The 25,716-nt window shown below is 44.9% G+C and overlaps 1 protein-coding gene across 2 annotated transcripts in view; it reads right to left on the bottom strand.

Annotated features, from left to right (window-relative positions):
- Positions 1-17,106, bottom strand: part of FAM117A (family with sequence similarity 117 member A) — a 44,202-nt gene extending 27,096 nt beyond the window's left edge. Inside the window, exon 1 of one of the 2 annotated variants that reach the window (XM_055407595.2) lies at positions 16,859-17,106. In XM_055407595.2, the coding sequence (XP_055263570.1) occupies positions 16,859-17,054 (196 nt within the window). In that variant the 5' untranslated portion in view covers positions 17,055-17,106. The remainder of the gene's footprint in view (positions 1-16,858) is intronic. The other variant, XM_055407597.2, reaches the window with a different exon arrangement.
- Positions 17,107-25,716: the final 8,610 nt, after the last annotated feature.

The following is a 25,716-nucleotide window of genomic DNA, read 5'->3' as shown; positions in this document are numbered from 1 at the left end:
TTTTAATTTTTAAATGAGATCCTATTACACATGTTTTTCTAACAATATGCTTTTTTCAGTCACTGATCTTCACTTTGGGAGCAAGCAGAGGCAAGGCCGCCCAGGAGGCTGAAGCAGGCAGCCGGCTGCACACTGGGGGAGCAGGCCCTGTCCTGTCTCCTAGCTGTGATGCAGCACTTTTGTTGGGGGTGGGGGGAGGGAGGAGCGCTCATCTGGAGGGGAGCAAAGTAAAATAGAGATTCCGAATTTCTAAACATTTCCCCAATACCAGATCTGTAGCAATTAGGGGAAGTTCTTTCTTGCAGCTTCAGAGGGATTACTTTTCCATTTTAGTATGTGTTTTGGGATTAAGCAGTGCAGGCAGTCTTCTGAGCTGCTTGTGGTCCCGCGCCGCTTAACTGCTTAACTCAGGGACATGTGGGTTTTGGAGGGAAGTTGTGGTCAAACCGAAATCCCCAATATGACTGTACAGGAGTTAGAAGCCCTCCTTGGAAAGCCCAAGGAGACCCCATCCATCCCAGCTGGGAAAATTAAACCCGGAGCTTTAAACACTTCTTTCAACACCAAGCAATAGCTCATTTCAACCATAACAGGGAGAAGAAACTAAAGAAACAAGATTAAAAAGAAAGAAGAAAAAAAAGAGTAACAGCACATTTCCCTTACCAAGAAGGCTTAACTACAGAGAAAAAAGAAAATGAAAAACTTCAGCCAAGACCTCAATACTGGCTCTGTACTTAATACTCCCTCCGTATCTAAGTGTGCAGCTCAGGTGAAAGCATTTCTCGCTGTGTGTCTGACTCCCCAGGATGCAGACCACACCTATGGGTGGCTGGAGAGAAGGGTCAGTAGAAACTCATTTGGAGGTGTCACTGTGGGGAAAAAATAAGGAAGTCCCAGACTCTTCCTAGCAAGGAAGGAAAGGGTGATTCCACAGTGGACGTGTGTGTTGTGTGTGTGTGCACACAGAGAAGACAGCAGTTACTTAGATATTTGTTCAATTCTCAAGAAGCTGCAGTTAGAAGAAAAGGAAGTGGTGTGGACTTTTCACCTTTTATCTGAATTCTCTGAAAAGGAGTTCTGTAGGATTTCAACATTCTTAAAACAGGACAAAATACTAGCAGTTACTGATTGGAGCATGCTTTCTTTTGGGATCTAGTTGGCCTTTGTAAGAAGAGCATAAATAGCCATGGCCTAGCCTTCTCCCTCTAAAAACAATTCTCACACCTTGTTTATTTGGGAGTGATGAATTTCTGGATTGCTAGAAACTCAGAGGACAGGCATAAACCTTCAATATCTTCACTCCGGACAACAATCTGATTCCTATCAAGCAGAGAGGAAATCATGATGTCCAGTCAGCTCTTTAAAGATGAAAGAGGTGAAGGAAGAACCAGAGGTTGGGGAGGTTCATCTACAGTAAATCCTGTGAGAGGACAACTGTGATTGAAACCCTACCCTGATTTCTGTTCTGAATGTGCATGCCCCACATACTCTCAGGAATTCTCCAGGTGAGGGTCCAGGAACACCCTCGTGCAGACATTTCTCCAATGCCACAGAGCAACTTGAGACACAGGTCTTTTTTCCCCACACAAGACTTTTCAAAGTTCATTTCCCCTCTTGTGTTTCATTGTCAGACTCAATTGTCATGACTGGCTTGATGCCTTGGTTCAGGAACTTCCCTTCAGTCTGGAAGGGTTCTATTCCTTTCCCCTACTAGGAACTAGCGTAATCAAACCTGCATCTAGGGAACAGTTCTACTCACTGGGCATGTGAGACAGAAGGACAAAGGAGACCATTAAAAAAGGAGGGATCCCTTTTCTAGTGAGGACAGTGCAAAGTGAATGAAAGAAAGAAAAGGAAATAAGAATAGAATTACAAAAAAAAGAAAGAATTACAGGTGATGTTCAAATAGGCAAAATAATTTCTGCTTTGTAAACAAATCATGACTTATTTTTAGCTTCATCTAGCCTGCCTTCTCCCTAACCTCACGAACTGCCAGACAGCAACATACGTGTGAGCAGCTGATACTCAATTTACTATCAGTCCAAGTCACACAAAATAACCTAGACTTTGACCGAATTTGATGGCCTCAATTTGTTGCCTTCCTCCCCCAGTGGATTCCAAAACTCCGAAATATTTTATTCCTCTTTAGAAGAGCTCACATTAATACGCATGCCCTTCTGTGTTAGTTTAGAACCGGCTTTATGCAACTCCCAAGGTAACAGCTCAGTCAGGAAAAGTCATCAGTGGATGCCAAAACTACTGGGAAAAACATAGTGGGGAACAGAATATTTAAACGCTGGAGTATCTCCCCATAAACCACTTATACAAGAATAATGTACTTCTGCAATGGGAAAACTGGTGGTCACTACCTCGAGTGATCAAACTTGGCATTACTAGTAATGGAAGACCTGACCCCACGTGCCTCCTGAAGTGATTCATCATGGGCACACAACTTCACCCATGAAACGTTTGTGCCCAAAATGTTTCACTTGAATCAAATTGGGCCCCAGACCTAACTTCCCACTTGCAGGAAACACAGGGGATGGAGGCAGTTTCGATCCCTGGCTGGGGAACTAAGATCCTGCATGCTGCCCGGCATGACCAAAAATTTTAAAACAAACAAAAAACTAAGTTAAGAAGTGGCATGTCACCCCAGGAGCAAGACCTGGACTGGGCAGACTCAAGGGGTTCCCACAGGTCCAGAAACAGTGGGAACTGGGTATCACCTCAGTTAAGTCCCACCATGTTAGTTAGCCTGGGCATCCATTCGCCATTACTGCTCTTCAGCACGGAGAAGGCAATGGCAAGCCACTCCAGTACTCTTGCCTGGAAAATCCCATGGATGGAGGAGCCTGGTGGGCTGCAGTCCATGGAGTCGCTAGGGGTCGGACACGACTGAGCGACTTCACTCTCACTTTTCACTTTCACACATTGGAGAAGGAAATGGCAACCCACTCCAGTGTTCTTGCGTGGAGAATCCCAGGGACAGGGGAGCCTGGTGGACTTCCATCTATGGGGTCGCACAGAGTCGGACACGACTGAAGTGACTTAGCAGCAGCAGCAGCAGCAGCTCTTCAGCAGGAATGCAGGAACCAGTGAGATCCCAGGGAAAATAAGTAAAGGTGAAGGTAGCTAAAGGGAAGGTATCTAGATCCCAGGAGGAAGGTGAACTGTGTGAGTGTAAAAACAAAGGACAGAAAAAGACTTTGATTAGGAGGGATTCCAATCAGATAAAAGGAAGAACTTCCTGCTCATCAGAACAGGAGGGATGGATGAGGAAGATGGTAGTGTCTGCCCTTGAAGAGCTCCAGGGAAAGATCATCACATGGCCCCAGAGGTCTCAATATTTACCTCCCAGAAGGCAGGAGGTTGTACCTGGAGAGTTTGAGTCCCAGCTAGTTCTAGAATTCCCCAACTGTTAAAGAGTGAATAATAAGAGATGGCAACTGACAGGGTCAGCTAAACTGAAAGCCCCAAAGCCCATGCTGTCATCTGGGGCAAAATTAGCTAAGGGAGAAAACAGGCACAAAGTCAAAGTGAGATATGATATGTCTTACCTGGGCTGATCAGACAGTTGTATTGTGGGCTCCCAGACCATCTCTCCCACCTCCTCCCCCAAGCAGGAGTATAAATAGCACTCAATTTACCTTTGGGTTGCCACAGGCAGAAAGGCCATCACGTGGTAACTGCTGAGTAGACATCAGAGCTCGGGGGGCAGGTTTGCTCACTTGCTACACCTCAGTAGGTCTGACAGGACCTCTTCTCTGGTTCATTTTGCTTTGGACTGGGGGTTGATGAGGGGGTTTTAAAGGAGCAATTAATCAATCCTGTTTCTCAGGGCCATGCTTTGCCTTCAGGGTCTAAAATCCTATTAGGGTTGACTCTGCTCAACCCTCAAAGCCTTGAAAACCTCCATGGATCATTTTGTCCCACTTGCAAAGTCTTCTCTGGTTATGTCCATCTCCTTACTCAAGTTCTACTCTGTTCCCAGCTTCAAAACGGAAATACCCAAGAGACCACTCCATCCCACTGAGTGATTCCCTACCTGGCCTCCAACATTCTAGAACTGATCCAACCTGACCTCTAATCCCAGGCAAATTCCCAGGCTGTTCCTGGTGGAAAAACCCCAAAGTGTGCTAGGCAACATTCCAGGGCAGCCCCTGCTCTAAAGCCCCGGTCATGCTGGTTGCTTAGATCTCCTAAGGGAGGCTCAAAGGTCATATAGTGCCTCCAGGGTAAACCCTGTCTGAAACACAGGATTAAATGGCTCCTCTAGAAAGAGCCTTGAAAGATATGACCTTGGGAAGGCTTTTCCTACCCTCACTGTACACCTGAGACCACTGATGACTTCATAGCAGAAGGATGCTTGTCAAGTGACCTCTCCACATGTGCTTTCAGGGGCTGAGGACACAGAAGGTGGGTTATACCATTTTCCCCATACATGATGGGTTTTGTATCTGCCCTTAAACCATTACTGCTTGACAGTAATGATACCTTTTATTAGTCAGGTAAAAAAACAGGCTTATCCTCCTGAAGCAAAGGAAGAATATGATCCACGGGAACAGACTGGGGTGTTATTTACCAAGATGTCCCCTCCATGCCTCTAAGAGCTGGAAGAAAAAGATTCAGTGGTCAGGGCCCCCCACCCCCAAGTAGACAGCTCTGGCCATCTGTACAACAGCTCTAACACAAGCCTCTACACTGCACAGCACCCAGCAGGACCTTGGGGACAGCCTTTTCTCATCCTCTTGCATCTTATCTGGATTCTGGATGTTATCCATCGGGCGCTGATTTTGGGGTGAGACAGAGCCAAAAGAACACTGGAGACAGCCTATACAGCTTGATAACTGCTTAAGAACAAACAACCGAAGCATAAAAACTGGCATAGTAATATACTAAAGGGGCTTCCCAGATAGCTCAGCTGGTAAGAATCTGCCTGCAATGCAGGAGACCCTAGTTCAATTCCTGAGTCAGGAAGTTCCCATAGAGAAGGGATAGGCTACCCACTCCAATATTCTTGGGCTTTCCTGGTGGCTTAGACTGTAAAGAATCTGCCTGCAATGTGGGAGACCTGGGTTCGATCGCTGGGTTGGGAAGATCCCCTGGAGGAGGGCATGGCAACCCATTCCAGTATTCTTGCCTGGAGAATCCCTATGGACAGAGGAGCCTGGCGGGCTACAGTCCATGGAGTCCCAAAGAGTCAGACGTGACTGAGCGACTAAGCATAGCACAGCACAATATAGTAAATGTTCATGGGTCCATTTCACATAACTGGCTGGAGTACCTGAAAAAAGTCCTTTGAGGCCAACTTAACCACAGTGTCACACTTTAGGGTGGTCGCGGGGTGGCAATTTAGGTAAACGACACACACTAAAACTAAAGATTTTCCAAAAACTGTTTCTTCTATGTTAAGAAGCAGAGTTGGACTCATTCACTTACCCCAATTCTGAAAGCTGGCAGGAAATGTCAGTAAACAAAAATGTCAGAAATAATTCAAGGGCCTTGAAGGAGCACAGACAGATGCAGAGTACTCAGTGTGGGGTGAGAGAACAAGGGCTGGGAACAAACAGAAGCATCTGAACCCTTAACACTGCTTAGCAGCGATGACCAGATCCACTCCTCCTGGGGCCCTGCGGGCAGTGGAAGGTTAGAGTGCAGCCCTTCCTTTGTGTATGAAGTTGTAACTCCTGTCTACTTGGTGAGATGAGTTGCACTAAAGCATAGGCTCCTGTACAATCACAAGGTGGTGGGCACAACAGGCAGACTGGTACACAGCCAAGAAAGCTGCCTGGCCCAGCCTATGATGGCATCACTTTCTATTAATAAACAAAACTCAACTTATTTTCCCCTCAGATTTCTGCTATAAACATGAAAAGCAGTATTACTCTGCAGCTCTGGCACACAAAAGCCTTCTGATTTCATGTATTTTAAGAAATGAAGAGAGCTGAATGAAGAGCAGAGTGAGAACGTTTCTCAGAATGAGGAAGTGTTTTCCCTAGAAGATACCTGGACATCCTGAACATACTCAGTGCGGATTAGCAGCCTGCTGCAACACTGCTGACCCCTCTGCCGGGTTAATGCGGGGCACGGACTGGGCTCAGACACATGGTAGCAGGCACCCAGTGGCTCTCAGAATCTGATGCCAACCTTGTCCAGCTCGAGCAGCAGGGGCAAGCTGCAGTCTCCTACCATAACGGTCAACACTTGGGCCCAAATTCTGCCTCAATGTGCTACGTGAACTCAAGTCGAGTCACTTAACTTCTTTGGGCTTCGGCTGTTCTTTCTGTTAAATGGGAAGAATAAGAAATGTTACAAGGATGACAGAAGAAAACTTCCATTCTAAAGAACTCCTGATACAGTCAAATTAGCCTAGCATATATTCATTTTTCAAAACTTTTTATTTGGAAAGCATTTCAAACATACAGATGTAAGAACAAGAACAGTACACAGAATACCCATACGCCCTCTCTCCAGATCTGCCTATTGTTAAACATTTGTCCTGTTTATCATTTGCTTCCTTTCACATGCACTTTTCCTTACATACACACTCACACATGCTCTCCCACAGTCACATCCAGCACCCACATGTTCTCACTTAAGACAAACGTGAGCGTGTGCACACACACACATACACACTCACATCCAGCTACACAACACATACTGTCCTTTGTTGGGCTTTGTGTGGTGGTCTGTCTGAACGACCAGGACGGGGGGAGTTTCGTGATGAAGAAAAAGCCAAGTGGGGCATGCTACTTGGTGATGGGTCCACAGCCCCACCCCCCACCTCCAAAGCAAAAGTCAGCACTCACATATTCTGGCTTAGAGATGAACTATTACATGGACGGGGACCAGAAAAAGTAATTTTTACATAAGATAGTTGCTTATCCTTTTCTTTTTCTTTAAACAAGAAAAAATAAAAACACAAAAAAACAACAACAAAAGCATTTATATGAAGCATGGACACAACTTTATTATATAGAACTATATTTATATTCGTTATCATGGAGCTCTACCTATGCAGTTGGGAAATAACTGGGAAAGAAAGGTTCCAAGTAAGCATATGGTTATTAGAACATTCAAGAATTCTATACAAAATCTGGTTTTGTAAGAGAAATAAGGAAGTCAGAGCTGCCCATAACCCTCCCATGGAAGCAGCCCAGGCAGTTCTCCATGATACCACATCTCCAGATGAAGCTTTCTCCTGAGTTCGAGTCCCTGCCAGTCCCCTCACTGGATATACACTTGTCTCATAAAGGCACTATCATGTATCACAATGACTCCACTCCCAGTTAATCTAAAGCTAGAAGAGAGATACATTCAGGAAGGACATGGTCAGGGTGGTGGAGGTCTGCACCAGTCATCCCCTATATGGAGGATTAAATTGTCATCTAAGCCACAATCCCATCTGTACCTATCTCCCCACCATAGGAATGCACCACCCACGTTTATCTGGGTGCTTTTGGGGGATTCCACACTTACACATAAGAAAGACACCCTTTCCCATAAGCTCCACTTTAAGAATATCTCCCTGATATGGGTCAAAGCTCAGTAACCGTAACCATGACTCCACAGAGGTAGGAAAACCCTGCCTCTTGGTTAGCTTCTCATTCCGCATGGAAATTGCATATTTCAAACCAGTTGGAAACACTCAAAAGCTGCCACCATATCACACATATAATGTTATTACCATCAACTTCCAGTCAGCCACATCAAGTGGACAGTTTCTTATGGGGTGCAAAAGGAATGAACAGATTTCTCTGCAGCCCATTTTCCTAATTATCTTCTGGTCAGTTAAACATAAGAACTTTTGCTCCTGGTATACAGGTATGTGAGCAGAAGGGAAACAGGCTGGATGTGTGTGGGCAGGCAGCACAGGATGCCAGCCTGGAGGGAAATTCCTCACGGATTCTCCACACATAAGTGGGAAGAGCCCTGGATCAGGAGCAAAAGGGCTTTACTAGTCACACAGTCTTGGGCAAGTCACTTCCTCTAAGGGCCTCAGTTTTCCTATCTGCAAAAACAAGAAAATGCCACCTGCACCTGCAGGTCTTTGACGAGAATAAAGGAAAAACGTTCAAGGGTACTGACCACAAGCAACAAAGAGCTAAATATGCAGAATGCACTGTCACAAATAATGCTACCCACATTCTCAGCTTCCCTGAAAAATGCACATGAATTTTGGGGCTTTTTGGGGTTGGGATCCAAACTTTCTTTCCACAGAAGCAGCTGCTTTAGCCTTCTGTGAAAAGAGAACCCCCCAGGATAGAGGTTCCAATGAGAAAGAGTCGAGGTCCTGCCTCCAGCATTAAGATGTGCACACACCACATGGATGGCCTTGCATGAGCCTCCCCTCCCCAACCTCGAAATCCAGACAACAAAATATTGTGAAAGCTCTCTGGCTGCATCCCTGTCATGCCAAATGCTATCCACTCCACTCTCAACTCCAATTTGTGTGTCATATCTGATGGGCATGAGTTACAAGACAATCGCCAAATAGGGGCCAGGCATCAGGTTCTCAGCCAGCTTGCAGGTGTGGGGCAGGGAGCGCACGTGTTATCAGCTGCGGTTCTCTCAAAGCTGTGTGGGCGATCAAACACATGCAGAGCACAGAAAACTCTGAAAGGGAAGCAGTCTGTGGCAGTGGGGTTGGGGGGGTGGAGAAGAGGGGAGGAGGGGAGAAGCTGCTTTTTTTCCCTTACAATCACATTTTTACTCTGTTCAAAGTTACCCCCAGCTGGGCAGGTTTATGAAACCATTTTGACTAAGCCACCAGGCCTGCAGTCTGGCAGAACACAGGCACTACACATGACAGTGTAGGTATCAGGGCTTGGAGAATGACAGTGAGCAGCTCCTTACAGTATTTTCCCCGATTTGGTGGGGAAAAGAAAGAAACAGCAGTGCTTTTGTATTAATATAAAGGATGGTGCCTGGGTAGGGATGGGAGCTTCTAGCCTGATCGCACCTCTGGTCACCCTAAAGCAATTTTGTCTAGCCAACAAGCTAGACAATTCCGTTCTCTAGCCCAGAAAAGCTCCTAATTCAGATTCTGCTTTCCTTATACATTATAGCACTCCTAGGAATTTGGTGCAAATCCACCTGGAATCAAAGGACATCCAGCCTTCATCCTTGGCTTCTCACCCATATACACATCTAAGCCTAAAACCAGGTCATCTGGCTCTTTTACAAAATCACAACAAAATCCTAAACATTGGTTGTTTCCATGGATCAACCTGGTAACTAACTGCCCAAGCTCACCCTCTGGCTTTAAGTGTGTGGGGGAAGAAAATCTACAGGCCTAGCAAAGACATCCATGAAAATGCCACGTCTTTGCCACCAGCTGGGCTTTGAGCCCAATAACCAGGATGAATGGGAGACCAGTGATTGGAAGAGAGAGAATACTAACACTTCAGGAGGGGAGGAGGTGCCTTGTAAGTAGCTAAAGAGAGAGTGTGGGGACCAAAACTAGGAAAAACCATTTCAAATGAGCCTGGGGAAGTGTGGCTCACCCCCCCCTCCCCTGCTGCCTTTCCAGCAACTCCATCCAACAAGTATTTATTGAGCATGACACTCCCCATCTGCCCTGGCCCTCCCTCTGCAAAAACACTCAAATCTGTTCAAGCTGCAGGGTGAGTTCCATTGCACTTGAACTTGAAACATGAGGTGCCTATCTTTTAAAAAGGCAGGCACACAATTTCCAACATGGGGCAGAAGGGCCTAAAGAGATTTGAGAAAGTTAAAGAGCACAGCTGACCAAACAAGGACACACTAATGCCACTTTCAAAAGGGAAGGGAGAGAGTAAAAATTTAATTTAACCGTAGGGAGAATAATACGCTGGCCAACTTAAAAAAAAAAGCCTACTAGAGACATTTCAGTAATTCTCTAATTAATCCTACCTAACTCTAAATATTCCTTCATTTTGTACCTCTTCCAGCTAGAATTTACATTTTATTCACCAGTGCATGTGTTAGTAATTTGCTTTCAGAGCTATGTTTAATCCTACCTTTGCCTCTTAAGGAGGTTAGACCTCCATGCTCTCCTGCATGTTTTTATTTAGGATCGGACGATGAGGGAGGCAAGCAGCAGAGCAGGTGGTAAACAAGACCTACACTTGTTAACAAAGTTCCTCCTGGGAAAGCCATCCACCATTTGCAAGATGGGGCACACAGGGTCAGAGAAGTGGCGCCCCAAACTACCACTCTGCCTGCGAAATCCTGGCAACTCTAAGAAGTCACAGTTGGGCAGGGTCTCAGAGAAAACTCCCCCAACCCTAAAGCCTGCCACTTCAGATCATCCAAAGCCCTCGGAGGTGTCTCCCTAGCACCCACCAACCTCCACCCTTCCAGAATGTGTAGCAGAGCTGACCCCAAGGCGTTCACCACCCCTGGTGTCAGCTGTCTGGGTAAGGGTCTACACACAGCCCGGACTTTAGTTCCAGGTTCCTCAGGGGCTGGAGTTAAAAGTTCTCCTATTATGAAATACTTTGATAGCATTCTTTTAAGTTCATTAAAGCCACCCTTGATTGGCTGTGGTGCTCCCACAGTAAAAGTAAAAGTCAACTGAAATATATTCAGGGTCTGAGGACAAATACTTAAATAACTCCAAGCTGGGCATTCAGTTTTGTAGCAACTCTGAGGAAAAGTGTGGAGGAGAAAGCAAAGTGCCAGTAAGAGTTTTCAAAACCAGGAAGTTCAGTAGGGACCATGAGCCGGAGGCCTGGCTGAGAGCAGCCAGCTGTGGAGAGCCTCCCTCCAGACAGCTGTTCCCAAGAACAAGAGCCCCTTCAGTTCCACACGACCGGAGAGGAACTGGAGCACAGTTCATTTATAACTTCAAATATAATCCCAAACTCTTTTCTCTCTGAGATCAGGATTTGTTTTGGACCCAACAATGTGACTAGTTTGGCTAATGTTTGGTTAATTTATAAAGTGGCAAACCAAATAACGGAGCCCCTCTGTGAAGACTCAAAGCACCAGATTTCTCACTCATCTTTTCTCTGCTTTCACTCTTCCCCGATCCCTCTTCTATCCATCTCAGAGGGTGATAAAAGATGAGACAGCCCCATCTCACCAAACTAACTTGCTGGTAGCGACCCACCTTCACTGTGAAATGGAAAGAAACACAAGGCTTTCCCTTTCAAAGGGCTCCAAGCTGCCTGCGGAATAAAAGTAAGCCCAGGTAAGTCTAGTAAAGCATTTGTGCTAGTGTCATATAGCATTTAATATAGATGATGGTGTCCAAACGAACTCAAAACCAGACCTGTCCCCAGAATATGTCACACCCTAAAATAAAATCTGAATCCTGTGGCATCAAGGCTCTACATGAGAACTGTAAGAATCCGGAGGAGGATGTTCCATTAAGATCCAAGGGATAGCGTGGGCTTGGTACCCATCACATCATTCATTATAAACTGGCAGAAAATGTAAGTGAAGTGTTCTCGGACTACTAAAGCCCACCAACCACTTTGGCAACACTCATATTGCCCACACAACTATGAAAATTTTGCTATCCTGCCTCAAATTTTCTAGAGAATAGTCTTTATCTGAAACCAGAGAGAACAATGTCCTCTTACCGCCACACCCCACCATTGTTCTCAGCCTTTCTCCACTGACCTCAAATAATTTGAAAAATCCTCATTCTATGTTACTGAAGTGGAGTGCTTCCCATATGGATAATCCTTTGCTGTACAAAATACTGAATAACACATGGACCCATGCTTCTCTGGGTACCAAAAGGATAAGTAGTTAGGAATTGTGGCCCCCAATTGCAAGGAAGCCATCATTGGTGATAACATTTAAGAGTCAGATACTTCAACAGTGCATTTTGCTGACCATGTGCCTCGTGCTAGCAAAGCTGTCAAAAGCAAGCTAGCAGTGTCAGGCTGGGAAGTGCTTCATGTTTAATGCCTCCCAAACAGAAGCTGCTTCAATCACAGGTTTTTAAAGAACAATTGTAGCTAGCTCTTAAAGGATTTTAACTGCAGCCCCAAGCTTCCTTATAGGCAGATGGCTCTGTGGCATAGAAAAGTTACACTCTATTCTCATCTCCAGGCTGTTTCTAACACCAAGGTCCAGAAGGACCATGGTCTGATGAGGGTCGCTAATAAGCAACCTCTTTATTGTTTCATACCTCTCCAAACACCCATCCCTAAGGACGAAGTTTACAAAAGCATGGCAGGGAAAGAGAGTTTAATAATTACCAATAGCACTGCTAATAACAATGCTGCTTTACATTCACTGAGACGGCCATCGTGGAAAACCTGATGGACATTTGCTTCTATGTCCCAGTGGGGAAGTCAGTATTTGAGGGCAACCATGACAATGCCAGTTCTCAATGATCTGTTCAGAAAAATAAAAGGTAAGGATAAGAATCCAAAACAGGAGATAAGCCAAAAGTAATTTCCATCTGACTATGAAATGTGTTCACTGCGACTGTGGGTTGTTAGCTTTGGAAGGAGGGTTAAGAAGGGAAGAGATGCAAATTTGCCTAACAGTTAAGCTTTTATGTAAATCCAAACTAGTTTATATCTACTGAACACATCACCTGACAAGGGTGGGGGTGAGTAGCCTGGATTTACGTGTGCTGATCTTCTATAAAGATTGAGAACTGACTAGAAGTTGATGATGTCCCTTTCTTTTTCCCTAAAATACGTGTGGGGATACAGGCTTGCGTTTTCTTTGCTCCCTTAGGATTTTCTGCACAGGTATATACTGTGTATATTTGAAACTCGTCTTTATACAGTAATATTGGTCAGGAACATTGTGGAAGACAAGGGGTAGGCTATTGGGGCTATTTGGTCTCTATCAAAACTACTCAACTCTATCACTGTGCAAAACTTCTTAAATTTTGCCAATGTGCAAAAACAGCCACAGACAATACATAAATGAAGGAGCATGGCCGTATTCCAATAAACGTTTATCTATAAAACCAGGCAGAAGCCTGGATTTGGTCTGCAGGCCATAATGCCAAGCCTTGGTTTAAGAAAAATCTAATGGGCAGAGGAGATTCAGAGGCAGCATTTGGCTCCACCAGCACCCAGCTCGAAGGCAGTGGCAAGCCACTCCAGTACTCTTGCCTAGAAAATCCCATGGATGGAGGAGCCTGGTAGGCTGCAGTCCGTGGGGTCGCTACGGGTCGGACATGACTGAGCGACTTCACTTTCATTTTTCACTTTCTCACATTGGAGAAGGAAATGGCAGCCCCCTCCGGTGTTCTTGCCTGGAGAATCCCAGGGACGGGGGAGCCTGGTGGGCTTCTGTCTATGGGGTCACACAGAGTCGGACATGACTGAAGTGACTTAGCAGCAGCAGCAGCAGCACCCAGCTGGCCAGTGGGGCTGGTCTTCTAGGGAAGAATTCGCAAACCTCGAATGAACATTAGCTTCATTCTCAGGACATGGAGACAGAGACACTAAACAGAATAGGTAAGACTGGAGCCCAGAACAGTTCACCTCCTAGCCCCATTGTGTTCAACATCTGTCCTAGAAGAACTTAAAAGTCAGCAGACTCCAACTGACATAAGACACAAACAAGAATTTAATTAAAGGAGAAACTGCAGTAAGATATTTCTCCTAGGTTTCTGTTACCTACTAGGAGCTCTTAGCTTCTTAAGAGTTGATCTTCATTTTTCTCTCCACTCTCCTGCCTTCCACAACCCTCGCCCAGGCTCATAAAAACCCAGGCTTCTTCACTTTATGAAGACATCCTTTAAGGATGAATGGCCACAGAAGGTAAATCCTTAACCCCTCCTTTTTAAAAAAACAAGATCTAGGACTTCCCCAGTGGCTCAGTGGTAAAGAATCCTCCTACCAGGAGACACGGGTTGGAACCCTGATCTGGGAAGATCCCACATGCCACCGGAGCAACTAAACCCGTGCATCACAACTACTGAGCCTGTGCTCTAGAGCCCGGGAGCTGCAACCTCTGAGGCCGCGACTACTGAAGCCTGCACACCCTAGAGTCCATGCTCCCGCAACAAGAGAAGGAACACAGCAACTAGAGAATAGTCATTTGCTGCAACTACAGAAAAGCACAGACAGGACTAAAGATCCAGCACAGCCAAAAATAAATAAATAAATAAAATAAACAACAACATCTAACATATCTTGTCAAGAACACAACAGGGTGTGTGGTGGAGAGATAACTGCACAGCCCTGAGCATCACATCCCTGAGATGGGAAACAGAAACAGTGACGACACAATTGTTTCTGAGACTCAGTTCCAGCTCACATTTTTTTAAACAGTTGGGTTTCAGAGCCCTGTTTAGAAAGCCCATTTTAAAAGATGAGTGAATAAAAGTGCAAGGGTAGGCCCTGAAATTCTGAAACCCGCAGTACTGGTTTCAGACCAATATGGGTTTGCTCTTTGAAGCCTGAAAAGGCAATGCGCTCTGGCCAACAGGCTCTCACCTTGGCTGGGTGGAGAAAATAACAACAATATAAGCAGCAGCAAACACTGCAGAGTACATTCTACTTGCCAGGCACTGTTCTAAGCACTTTACAGCTATTGACTCATTTGATTCTTATGATGTAGATATTATTATTCATACTCTACAGATAAGGAAATTGAGGCACAGAAGTTACTTAACTTCTTCTAGGCCACACAGCTAGTAAAAAATAGAACCTGGATTTGATACCCAGGTAACTCTGGCATCCAAAGTCATTCTCTTAAGGGTTTATGACCACAAAGCATTTCCTTCTATCACATACACCCTTCGGGCCCAGAGGAAACCACTTCTGCCACTTCTCAAGGCCAAGGAATGGAAAAAATCTGAACACACATAAAGGTAAAAGTTAACATGCAGAAGACCTGATGCACTCCCAAACCAAAGGCCAGGGACATTCCTTTAATGTTTGGTCACAAATAAGTTCACAGGCTCAGGCTGCTCTTTCCTCCTCTCTTTCCTCTCTCCTGCTTCACTGCAAACCTACAAATAATCCCACTACAGACCAGGTAAGTGCCTTATTAGTGCCTCTGGGATACTATAGGTGGAGGAGAAACAATCCTTCAGCCCAATCTATAAGCAAGAAATCACTCAATCTGTCTTAAATCATTCAACAAATCATGCAGAGCTCTAGCCTCCTATATTTTTCACCAGTATCTTAGGGTACCTAGCCCTAAAAAAGGAACTGGCCACATAAAGAACTCAGTCATCCAAAGTTACACTCTTCTTTGCACCATATCCACCAGTGTTTGTCCTTTTAATGTTAGTTCTATAGTAAACACAACATAACTGCTCTTAAAATATGACTGTTAATAGATTTCCAACTACTACACAGGCAGGCTTTCTGCTGATGCCCACTAAAAGTGACTACGTTCTGGTGCTTGCTGTTCTACTAACTTCCCTGACTCTAAGGAGGCACAAACAAAACCAACAGGTTTGTACTCTTGTGGTTTGCTTTAGAGCAGTTCACGATAGGCCTGAGTTTGTCTGGGCATTGTTTTGCTCTACATCGTCAGACTCTAGGCATACTTTTACTAGTTGGTTACCATCTTGCTACCAGATTTGACCAAGTTTCTGTGTTCTAAGATGCAATGCTAACATTTACAATGAAGTCCAGACTGACGAAGACGTTCTAGTTCAGAGACCCTCTTAATCCCATTCCTACCTAGGAAGGCACCGGAGCAACTACACTTTTAGGAGGAGCTGGAACTAAGTTTAGTAATCACAAAAAGCCTGAGAAACTCTGGTTTAAAGAATGTCATTAACCATCAGATGGCAGGGACTATGACTTTTGTATATTTGGTGGACCCTGAGGCTTTGGAAGTGTGCAATGATCTTTTCACATCTGGTGTGAATCAAATGTAAGCCTCACTTTCAATTTATTGCCAATCTCCTCATGAAAGTAGGTTCCTTCTCCTATTCCTAACTGCCTGCATTTGCAGGGGATCCATTACAACTTTGAGTGTGAAAGCAAGGTTAAGCTTGCTCTTTGCCAACCACATCCACCACGTTAAGCTGCTATTAAGACATCTTTTTGGTGCTGTTGAGAAAGTGGGAGTATTTGCCACACTGCACTCGATTGTAGCCCTCACCCCACTGCCACGTTGACCGACAAGCTCAGGACAAAACAGCACTGGTGGGGGGAGAACGGAAAGGCAGGGGGCAAACTACCCAGATCCTACACCTTCACACACACACGTGCGCGCGCGCGATGGTTGGAATGAGACAACCATATTAACCAGGTCTGTGATCTGGGAAAATACAACTTTTGGGCCATACCAACAGGAATGTAGGGAGTAGAAGCGGAGCGTTTGTATGGTGGTAGAAGCCGTTAAACTTATTCCAACGGCTTAGAAGAAACAAGCTCCAGGAGGTGCCATAAAGCGAAGCGCATATGAAGTGGTGGGAAAAGGAACTCCAGAGCTGCAGAACGGGATGCTGGGGCCAAACTCAAGTTGGAGAACTAACACATGGCTCCACGGGGCTCTCCTCCATGCCCCTCCCCCTCAGCGTGCAGACATCCAACGCCCACCGGCTCCCCGATCCAGTGCAATTCCTGTATAGGGCGCCCCCATCATGCGCCTCACACCTCGCTGCCACCCGTGCATCCTCTATTCACCCCCACACCACATCTCTGCCCACATTTCGGTTACGCCCCCAAAGCCAGCCTCCATCTGCCAGGACTTTCCCCTCACCTCCCGGCCCGACTCCCCTGCACTATGTCCCGGCGGTGCACTCCGCGTTCACCGCTCCTCGCTCTCGCTCCTTCCGTCCTCGCAGACTCTGCGCGACCCCCTTTCTCTTCCTTTGCCCCTATTCCACTTCCCCCTTACACTTTTCCCACACCCCTCCCCCCGACACGCGAGTCGCACCCCCCCCAAGGCTCCCTCAGCGGCACGCACTCCGGGCCCGGCTCACCTGCGCGGCCACCCCCGTCCCGGCGCTGGTGAGGCTGCTGCAGCTGGAAGGGGACGGTGGCCCTGAGAGGCTGCAGACCCGCCCGGGGGGAGCCGGCAGGGACTGGGGGAGAGCAGCCCCGCCGGAGCCCCCCGGCCCCTCCGCGACCCGGCCCCCAGGCACCTCCGCCTCTGCCGCCTGCTGCGGCCCCCGCCATCGCCCGCCGGCCCAACTGCTCGCCTGCCTCGGACCCACAGCGAGCCCCACACAGCCCCCCAACCCCCGCTGCAGCTGCTTATCTGCCCTACGGGGCGGAGACCGGCCCCCTCAGCCCAAAGCCCTCATTGGCCTACGGATCCCCAGACCCCTCCTCCCAACCAATCCGTGGCTTGATCTTCCCCTACCAGAGGATGATTGGTTAATATGCCTAACGATCCAGCCCCAAGACCCCACCTCCATCCCACCACCGCCTGCTGCCCCACGCCCGAGAGTTCGCTGATTGGTCCGTCCGGAAGGGGGCTGGTTCTCCGGTACCGCCAATGACAAGATGCAGAAAAGGGGAGAGTCACACCCAGTCCCAGGTAGTATGCAAATACGATGTCACGTGACGTCAGGCAAAGTGGGGGCGGGGCCGGGGCCGGGGCCGGGTGTAAGATGGAATAAAGTACTAGTGAAATCATCATGGGGAGCTGGGAGGAATGTCAAACTTTCAGCAGTTGAGTCCGGTAAGTATGAAGAAAGCAATAACTTCAAAAAGCATTACTTCTGGTTTAACCTAAAAACATTAGTTTTAAATCCTCATAAGGATCTCAATGTTGCTTGCAAGTTCTAAAGTAAGTTTCTACAAATTAATGAAAAGTTTGCATAACATTTGCATGCGATTTGCATTATATCCGTGAACTTAATAGCTACTGTGCCTCATGTGGCACCACATTTGTCTTTCTTCATATATCTAAGTCCTTACTTGGTGTTGGTCCAACCTAAAAACTCATGCTAGCTTGTAAATTAAACTGAGACTGAAAAGGAGCAGAGTTGTCCATTCCAAGTATGTTCAGCAGAGTGGAAGGAACAAAGTAACGGAGAAAGTTGAGCAGATCTACACAGTGACTCCATAACCAAATCCTGGTCTTCCCAGCTCAATGCTCTCTGACCTACAAGTCAAAATGAACCTGAATGGGCCACAAAGAGAATGCACGCCGTTGTGAAAATCACATGCTATAATATATACATGAGACGTTTGAGGGAAAAAGCATTTAAGTTACTGCTTAAAATTATTCTCTTCAAAAGAAAAATTATTACTCTTGGTATTCATTAACCATTTTCTTCTCTTATGTGGAAAAAGTGAAAGACAATCAATCCTAGATTGTCTGTGATAAGGGACCATCCAAATAATTAGATAATTCCCTCCAGATTTATATTTAGCCATGATATCTATTTTTGATCTTGCTACAGATTTATCTTTCTATTTCTGTTTTTTCCCAGTTTAATGTTAAAATGAAAGTATTCCCTGAAGCCATACTAACTATTAATAATCAGAAAAAAGGAGGTAATCTGGAAGCATGCTGCAAGGCAATGAGAGGTCATTTTTGGGATTAAATATTGAAAGCAGATAATACCTAAAGTGGAAATTCAAGAGTTGGATGAATATTAAAATCAGACTACGTACAGAAAACAAATTGAGGATATGGAACAGCCTAAAGAAAATTTTTCTTTGCAAAGAGTATATTCCTGTAGATTTGTAGAATGTACTTTAAGATGATATTTGAAATCTTTTTTACTGACAGGGAGATGTACTTCTTTTCTATGAAGTGGACAACTTTACCAAAGGCAGATAGGAATGAAAAAAATTGATGAACTGATAAAAATTTAGTCTTAATAAATAACTCAATTAAAAAAAATCTTACAATTTATAACATTCCAGTTAGTTCAAAGTCTTCATATATGTTTTTTTAATCCCCATGAAAATCTGGAAAAAGGAAACCATGGATTTTTATTATGGTTCAGGTAGAGAAACTGAAGTCCAAAAAGGTGAATCTTTTTTATTCTTGACTCAGATCTCTATCAGATCTTAATGGACCACACTGCCTCATTGTGGCACACTTCATTAATAAAATCAGTAATAGTAGCAGCTAACATTCACTGAGTTTCTTTCTCCATGAGAGGTATATCTTAAGCACCATGCATACATTGCCTCATTTAATTCTCATGAGCATACCTATGAGATGGGTATTGTCTCTTCATGGAGGCTTCAGAAAGAAGCAAGATTGCTTACTGCTCAAGGTTACTCAGGCAGCCTTACTCCAGAGATGAACTCCTAATCTCTGTCACTGTAAAACTTTCTTATAAACAAAGAAGGATTACTATTTACATTTTACATAAAGAGTCTCCAAAGATACAGTTTGGCTGAGATGTTAAAATTAACACTTGTCTCGTACTTCATAGCTTTCATATACACCATCTCATTTAACTTTCACAAGTATGTAATAGGTAGACTATTATATGTACAATAGGTAGAAAATGAAAATATTATTGTCCCTATTTTACAGAAGGCTAAGTCCCAGAGGCTTAGATGACTTGCCCAAGATTGTCCACTTAGTAAATGGCAGACCCAGGACAAACATCCTAGGTCTTTTGACTTCAGATTCAAGTATTTTCTCAACACACACTCAACTTCTAGACAATTAACTTACCTGGTAGCCAAGGTGTGGGCCAGTTGGCCTCTTAAAATCTGTTCTTACCTGACAACTTTGTCCATTTTAGGACACAACATGTAAATTCTCAGGCAGTCTTAGAAGATGATGTGTGATTTTTACTGGCTGGGCCATATGGTGTGTGTTACAGGTAAAAGCCCGGAGTGAGGAATCTTGAAATACTTTGGACAAATGACTTCCTTTCTCTGTGCCAGAATCAACTGTGCTTTATCAACCTTACAGAGCTGTTCTAAAAAGAAAATGGCATATTATTGGGCAGTGGCATTCTTCCTTTGGAGAGAAGAGGGTGGTCTCAAGGATATGGAGTTTACATTTCATTTTAAAGCCAAAATACCAAGAATAGAGGGCCTAGACAGTGGAAGAAGAGTTGGTGGGGGTGGCACAGCTGAAGAACTGGATCTTCTGAATCCAGAGAGTTGTGTTCCTTCTTGATAAGCTGGCTAAAGACACTAAGAGGGCCCAGCTGGAGGAATGCGAAGGCAGGCATGCGGAGGAGATCCCTGTCCTCTCCTTACCCCAGGTATCATGCCCAAGCAGCTGTCTCTCATTCCCTTCTCTATCACTGGTTGCTTCTCCTGGCAGGGGCATGATGGGAGGATAAAGACTTCATCTGAAGATCAACTCCTGTTTCCTCTAATTAAAGAAGCCAGGGCTTAGATACTTCCTGGTGGTCCAGTGGCTAAAACTCCATGCTCCCAATGCAGGGGGCCTGGGTCCAATCCCTGGTCAGGGAACTGATCCCATATGCCGCAACTAAAGAACCTGCATGCTGAAACTAAGACCCGACAGAGCCAAATTAAAAAAAAACAAAAACATTTTTTTAAAAAAGAAGAAGAAGCCAGGGTTTGGGGGAGACTGCGTGCTGCTAAAGGGAGATGTATTGCCTTAAAAGCATCTTCTAGCTTCAAGAAAACCTTTGTCATTGTCCCTCTGTCATTTTTATCAGCATGATTGTCACCAATTAATTTGCGTCACAAATTTATTGAAATGACCACTATGTGCCAGACACAGAACTAGGCACTATGGAATGACAATAATATTCAGAGATGTACTTCCTATTCTGGAGTTCATAACCCAGCAGGCCCTGAAGCTTGTAAGCAGAAGTGGTCTAGAGGCTGTTCTGATTGAGACATGTTCTGGGTGCTGCTTTCAGGGAGGTCGGAGGCAGGCACTCACTCAAAAACATCAAAAGTGGAGGATTACATACACCAAGTATATCAATAAATTGTTTTTTATCTATGGGAGAATTATTTACCTCAGAAGGTTCCAACAGCAAATGCTCAGCCCCTTGATCCTAGCCTGCTCTTGGGATGTCCACAGCTGTCACAAATAAATGAAGACTCGAATTATTTTTCCTACAAGTGTGGGGTCAGAGGTATAGCCCCTCCCAAAGCAGTCCCTATAAGGCCTGGGGTCTTAAAAGCTGCAGATGTCTGAAGGGCTACCAACGATGAAAGGCTTTGGAAATTTCTAGAAGATCAGAGGATCTGTAGGATCCACTGGCTACTGAATTAAGAGAAGGCTAAATGGCAACCCACTCCACTGTTCTTGCCTGGAGAATCCCAGGGACGGGGGAGCCTGGTGGGCTTCCGTCTGTGGGGTCGCACAGAGTCGGACACGACTGAAGCGACTTAGCAGCAGCAGCAGCAGGGTTGTCACAGTCAAGAGAAGCTTTCCAGTTCTGAAGGTGCTGTCTGGCCCTACTTCTGGGGCACCTTGATCCTTCACCCTGTACATTTATGCCACAATAACCAACAAGAATGAAAATTCCAAATCACCTTTTTTATTCTCCAGAATCTGATACTCAGGAGCAATTGTGCAGCAGAGATTAGAGAAGTCTTGATATTCCTTGGTATCTGGGACTATCTCTGAACTTCCTGGTAAATGTATAAGTACTTACATCTTTGGCCCTGGGTTCCTAAGTAATAAAGGCAAAAAAATACAATGACGCAGAAACACAGTGTCTTTTTCTGACCTACCTCCTTCCCTCAGCCTCTGTCTGAAATGTCAGGCCTGGTTCCTCAGGGAACGAGATCCTGAGGAAATGGGGTCAGAGCTGAAGGAGCAGAGCAGCCTTAGAGGGATTGAGAAGGAGTGTTGAGGGAATGAATGAGGTTATGGGAACAGAGTAGGGAGGGGGGCTAGCCCTCAACATCTCTCCCACTCTGGGGCCTCCCTTTCCCTGCATCCCTGCCCCATTACTCCCAAGATAACTGTGGCCTGGATTTTGACCTCCGGTGCTCTGTCTGACACACTTTGTCCCTTGCTGCAGCCCACCACTTTCTGTCTTCTGCTTAGTTATCTCACTTGTTCGTTCTCCATCTCTCAGACTGGGTGATGTTCACTCCTTAACTCTTCTTTTCCTCTCAGTGGGAATCAACTTTTCTTGCTGAACTGCAGCCTTTTAAAACTGAAGTTTCCTCATCCTTAACAATAAAGGATTTGTTACATATTAAAAAAAAAAAAAGTCAAAGTGTTAGTCATTCAGTCTTGTCCAACTCTTTGTGACCCCCAATGGGCAGTCCAGGGTCCTCTATCCATGGAATTCTCCAGGCAAAGATTACTGGTTTGGGTAGCCATTCCCTTCTCCAGGGGATCTTCCTGACCCATAGGTAAAGGGTAAATGTGGGATCAGAGACATCAAAATTTTGGTATACAGGACCTAGGGGCACTCCATGAAAAATACAAAGAGCCATTAGAGACTGTGTATGATCAGTCTAGTCCCTTCATTTTACAAATGGAGAAGTGGGTGTCAAGACAAGGGAAGGACTTGGTAGAGGTCAGCTGGCAAATAAGAGGCAGGACAGAGGACCAGGGCTCCTGCATCCTGGTCAGTGTTGCCTCAAAACATAAATAACTTCTAAAAGAATTTATAGAGAATACTATTCAGAAATAAAAGGAAATAAACTACTGATATATGCTACAATGTGGATGGACCTTAAAAACAATATGCTAAGTAAAAGGAGCCAGATACAAAAGACCACATATTATATGATTCCATTTATGTGAACTCTCTAGAAAAGGCAAATTTATAGAGAAAGCAGATCAGAAGTTGCTCCCAGCTGAGAGTAGAAGCAGGGATTATCTGCGAACAGGCACAGTGGAACTTTCTGGGGTGATGGAAATGATCTAAAACTGGAATATGCTGATGGTTGCACAACTCTATAAACTTTAAAAAAAATCATAGAATTATACATGTATAATAAGTGATTTTATGGTATATAATTTATTCCTCAATCAAGCTGCTTTTAAAAAAGGACTTAGATATGTTTATGGATGAGAGATCTCTGATGTGTGTCAGACCCTGCTAATCTTTTAAGGGAACATTTCATGAAAAAGATATACATACCCCTATGATATCCATAAAAGGTCACTGTGAGAGACAAAAAATTTGGTTCTTTGACTTATGAAATATCCAGGTTAGCATTCTTCATAAATGTCCTCCTCACTAAAACATGTACGTTTCTCGAGGAAAACAGGCATGTCTTGGTCCTCAGTCTAATGTACACCTAGCACTATGACCAGCATGCAGATACTGCTTCACAAAAAGCAAATTAAAATAAACTTTAGTTCTACAGTGTCATGTGATTATGGGTACCTTGAGGGACCATCTTCTTTCTAGAGCAGCGCCTTGGTGGGAATAGTTTGCATCCCCCACACATGACTCTCCCAGGTCCCTTAGAGATCAGTCTCTGGAGGGGAAATGCTGGTTGCGTATATCCCTAGAAGACTGTATATAAACCAAAAGGCCTATTCATTTCACACCACTTTAGACTTCTCTCTTCCCCACCATTGTTCCCATTTACCTTATCCAGGTCAGTCTCAAAAATACAATGACCCCTGGGCAAATAAGCTACAATACTCTAAACATTCTTCATCTAATCCTCTCCCTTACCCTCACACATTGTACCAAATGAAGAATCAAGTACCATAAAATCCAATTCAAAGATACTATAAATGTAACAGAAGAGACAAGTGATGTGAAAGTTGGGCTGTAGTTTGATTTCCTTCAGACCTAGGACATAGGCTCAGAAATTATTTTCAGAGCCAAGAATATTATCTAAAGGGCTTTTGTAATAGATAACTGTAAAATATCACCACAGATGTGTCCACAGTTTTATCTTCTGTGATTTGGAGATGATATCCCCCCTCAGTTCAGTTCAGTTGCTCAGTCATGTGCGACTCTTTGTGACCTCATGGACTGCAGCACACCAAGCTTCCCTGTCCACTGTCTTCATCATCAACTCCAACTTCCAATCAGACCTCACTTCCTGCAAGCATTCCTCAGCTAATCCTGTGAGACAGTAATGATGCCTCCAGGACTTAGGTGTTTGACCCATTATTTTGTGCTAGCTTATGAGTAGCTTCATAATTCCTCTTCTGTCATTTTATGTTTGTCCTTTCTCGCCAATTATTTTTTTAAGTTAATTATTTACTTTTGGTTGTGCTGGATCTTTGTTGCTTTGCACAAGCTTTAGTTGCTCTCGGTTGTGGCGAGCTGGGGCTCCTTTTCATTGTGGAGCATGCATCTCACTATGGTGGCTTTTCATTGTGGAGCACAGGCTCTAGTCCTGCAGGCTTCAGTAGTAGCGGCATGTGGGCTTGGTAGTTGCGGCTAGAGGGCCCTAGAGCCCAGGCTCAGTAGTTGTGGCACCTGGGCTTAGTTGCCCCGAGGCATGTGGAATCTTCCCTGACCAGGGATCGAACCCATATCCCTTACACTGGCAAGCGGATTCTTATCCACTGAGCCACCAAGGAAGTCCCCTCTCTCCCCAGTTCCAAGCAAAGGAACACATTTGCTCTGTTATTTCTTGTCAGTTACTAGGGCATGCCACTGCATCTGGCAATGTTGCGGCAAAGTTGATTATTTAAATATTTGTTTTTCCAACTGTTTACGATCACTCCTGAAGGTTGAGGCTAAAAGTCCTGCAGACTAAAAGCAGGGAAGGCTTCAGGTTCTGCAAAGTCTAAGGCTTATACCACTTGAGGTTTCCTCAAGTTAAATAGTAAAATAATTATAGAATTAGGGATAAGGACTTGGAAGGGTTCTGTGCAAGTGAGGGGCTCTGACTCTTGAGTTTCATTAGCTTCATTGTAAATCTGTTTCTTACTGAAAAATGAAGTTACATCTCATCTAACTCTTCAGCCCTGATTGATTTGGTGCCTGTTCCTGGCTTTTCCTGTGGGTATCTTAGCAGCAGTTCTTTTTCACAAGATGCTCCTTGCTCAATAAAATGGCCTTAGCAGCCAGGTTTCTCTGTCTAGTGAAAAAGTGCCAAAAGACTGTACTGACACTCCCACACTTAGTAACTAGGTAGCACTTAGAAGAATGCTTCTTTCAGAGCAGGTGATTTCTTGCTGTGTGTGGTGGAGGGGGAGGTCCTTGTACCCAATTCTTCCTTGAAGACCCTGATGGCTCTAAGCTCAAGGGGTGGTGTTGTGCAGCAGAAGGGCCTGGAATGTTCCAGTACATTCCATCAGTGGCCTCTGTAACCCCTGCTTCCATTCAACTTAGGCAAAGGCCTGGTAATCTACAAAGCAGTGTGTATTTTGCTTGGTCTTGCTTCTTCCATGACAGTCTGATGGCATCACACAAGTTGGTACCTTCCCTGGAAGTCCCACCCAGAAGCTCCATCCAATTCTCTGATCTACTGGTGTTTGCCTAGAATGTCAAGCCAGGGTCTAGATCTCAACCCTGTAAATTTTTTGGCTGTGTACACCAAATTTTGATTTCTTCCCCAAATAGATTAGAAATCCTGGGATCTCTGAATCAGTGGTGAGTCTACGTTCCTCAGAATGCCCACAAAGTTCGTGCCACCTGAGGAGACGCTAACATCAAGGCCCCAGGAAGAAAGCAATATACTCAGGATGCTATAGGCCGTGTGTCCTGGCCAAAAGGCATAGAAGAATACCACTTCTACTTACTGGGAGCTTCCTATAGGCTAAGTAATTTGCCCACATAATATTATTTAACTGTTAGTCACAGTTATTGCATCCTATACAGTAGACATAACTATCCCCAGTTCACAGGTGAGAAAACTGAGGCTCAGAAAGGTTAAGAAATGTACTGAAGTTTCTGCAGCTAGAGAAGACAGGTCCATCTGCTTTCAAAGACTATGTCTGTAACTATGGAGGGACTCAAAGGACTAAGTTAAAGGGATGCAGACC

Source organism: Moschus berezovskii, chromosome 20, assembly GCF_049115385.1.
Source record: "Moschus berezovskii isolate FMDL1 chromosome 20, NW_MosBer_1.0, whole genome shotgun sequence".
Classification (NCBI taxonomy): domain Eukaryota; kingdom Metazoa; phylum Chordata; class Mammalia; order Artiodactyla; family Moschidae; genus Moschus; species Moschus berezovskii.
Note: the sequence above shows the minus strand (reverse complement) of the source record. Positions and strands in the feature narration are given on the sequence as shown.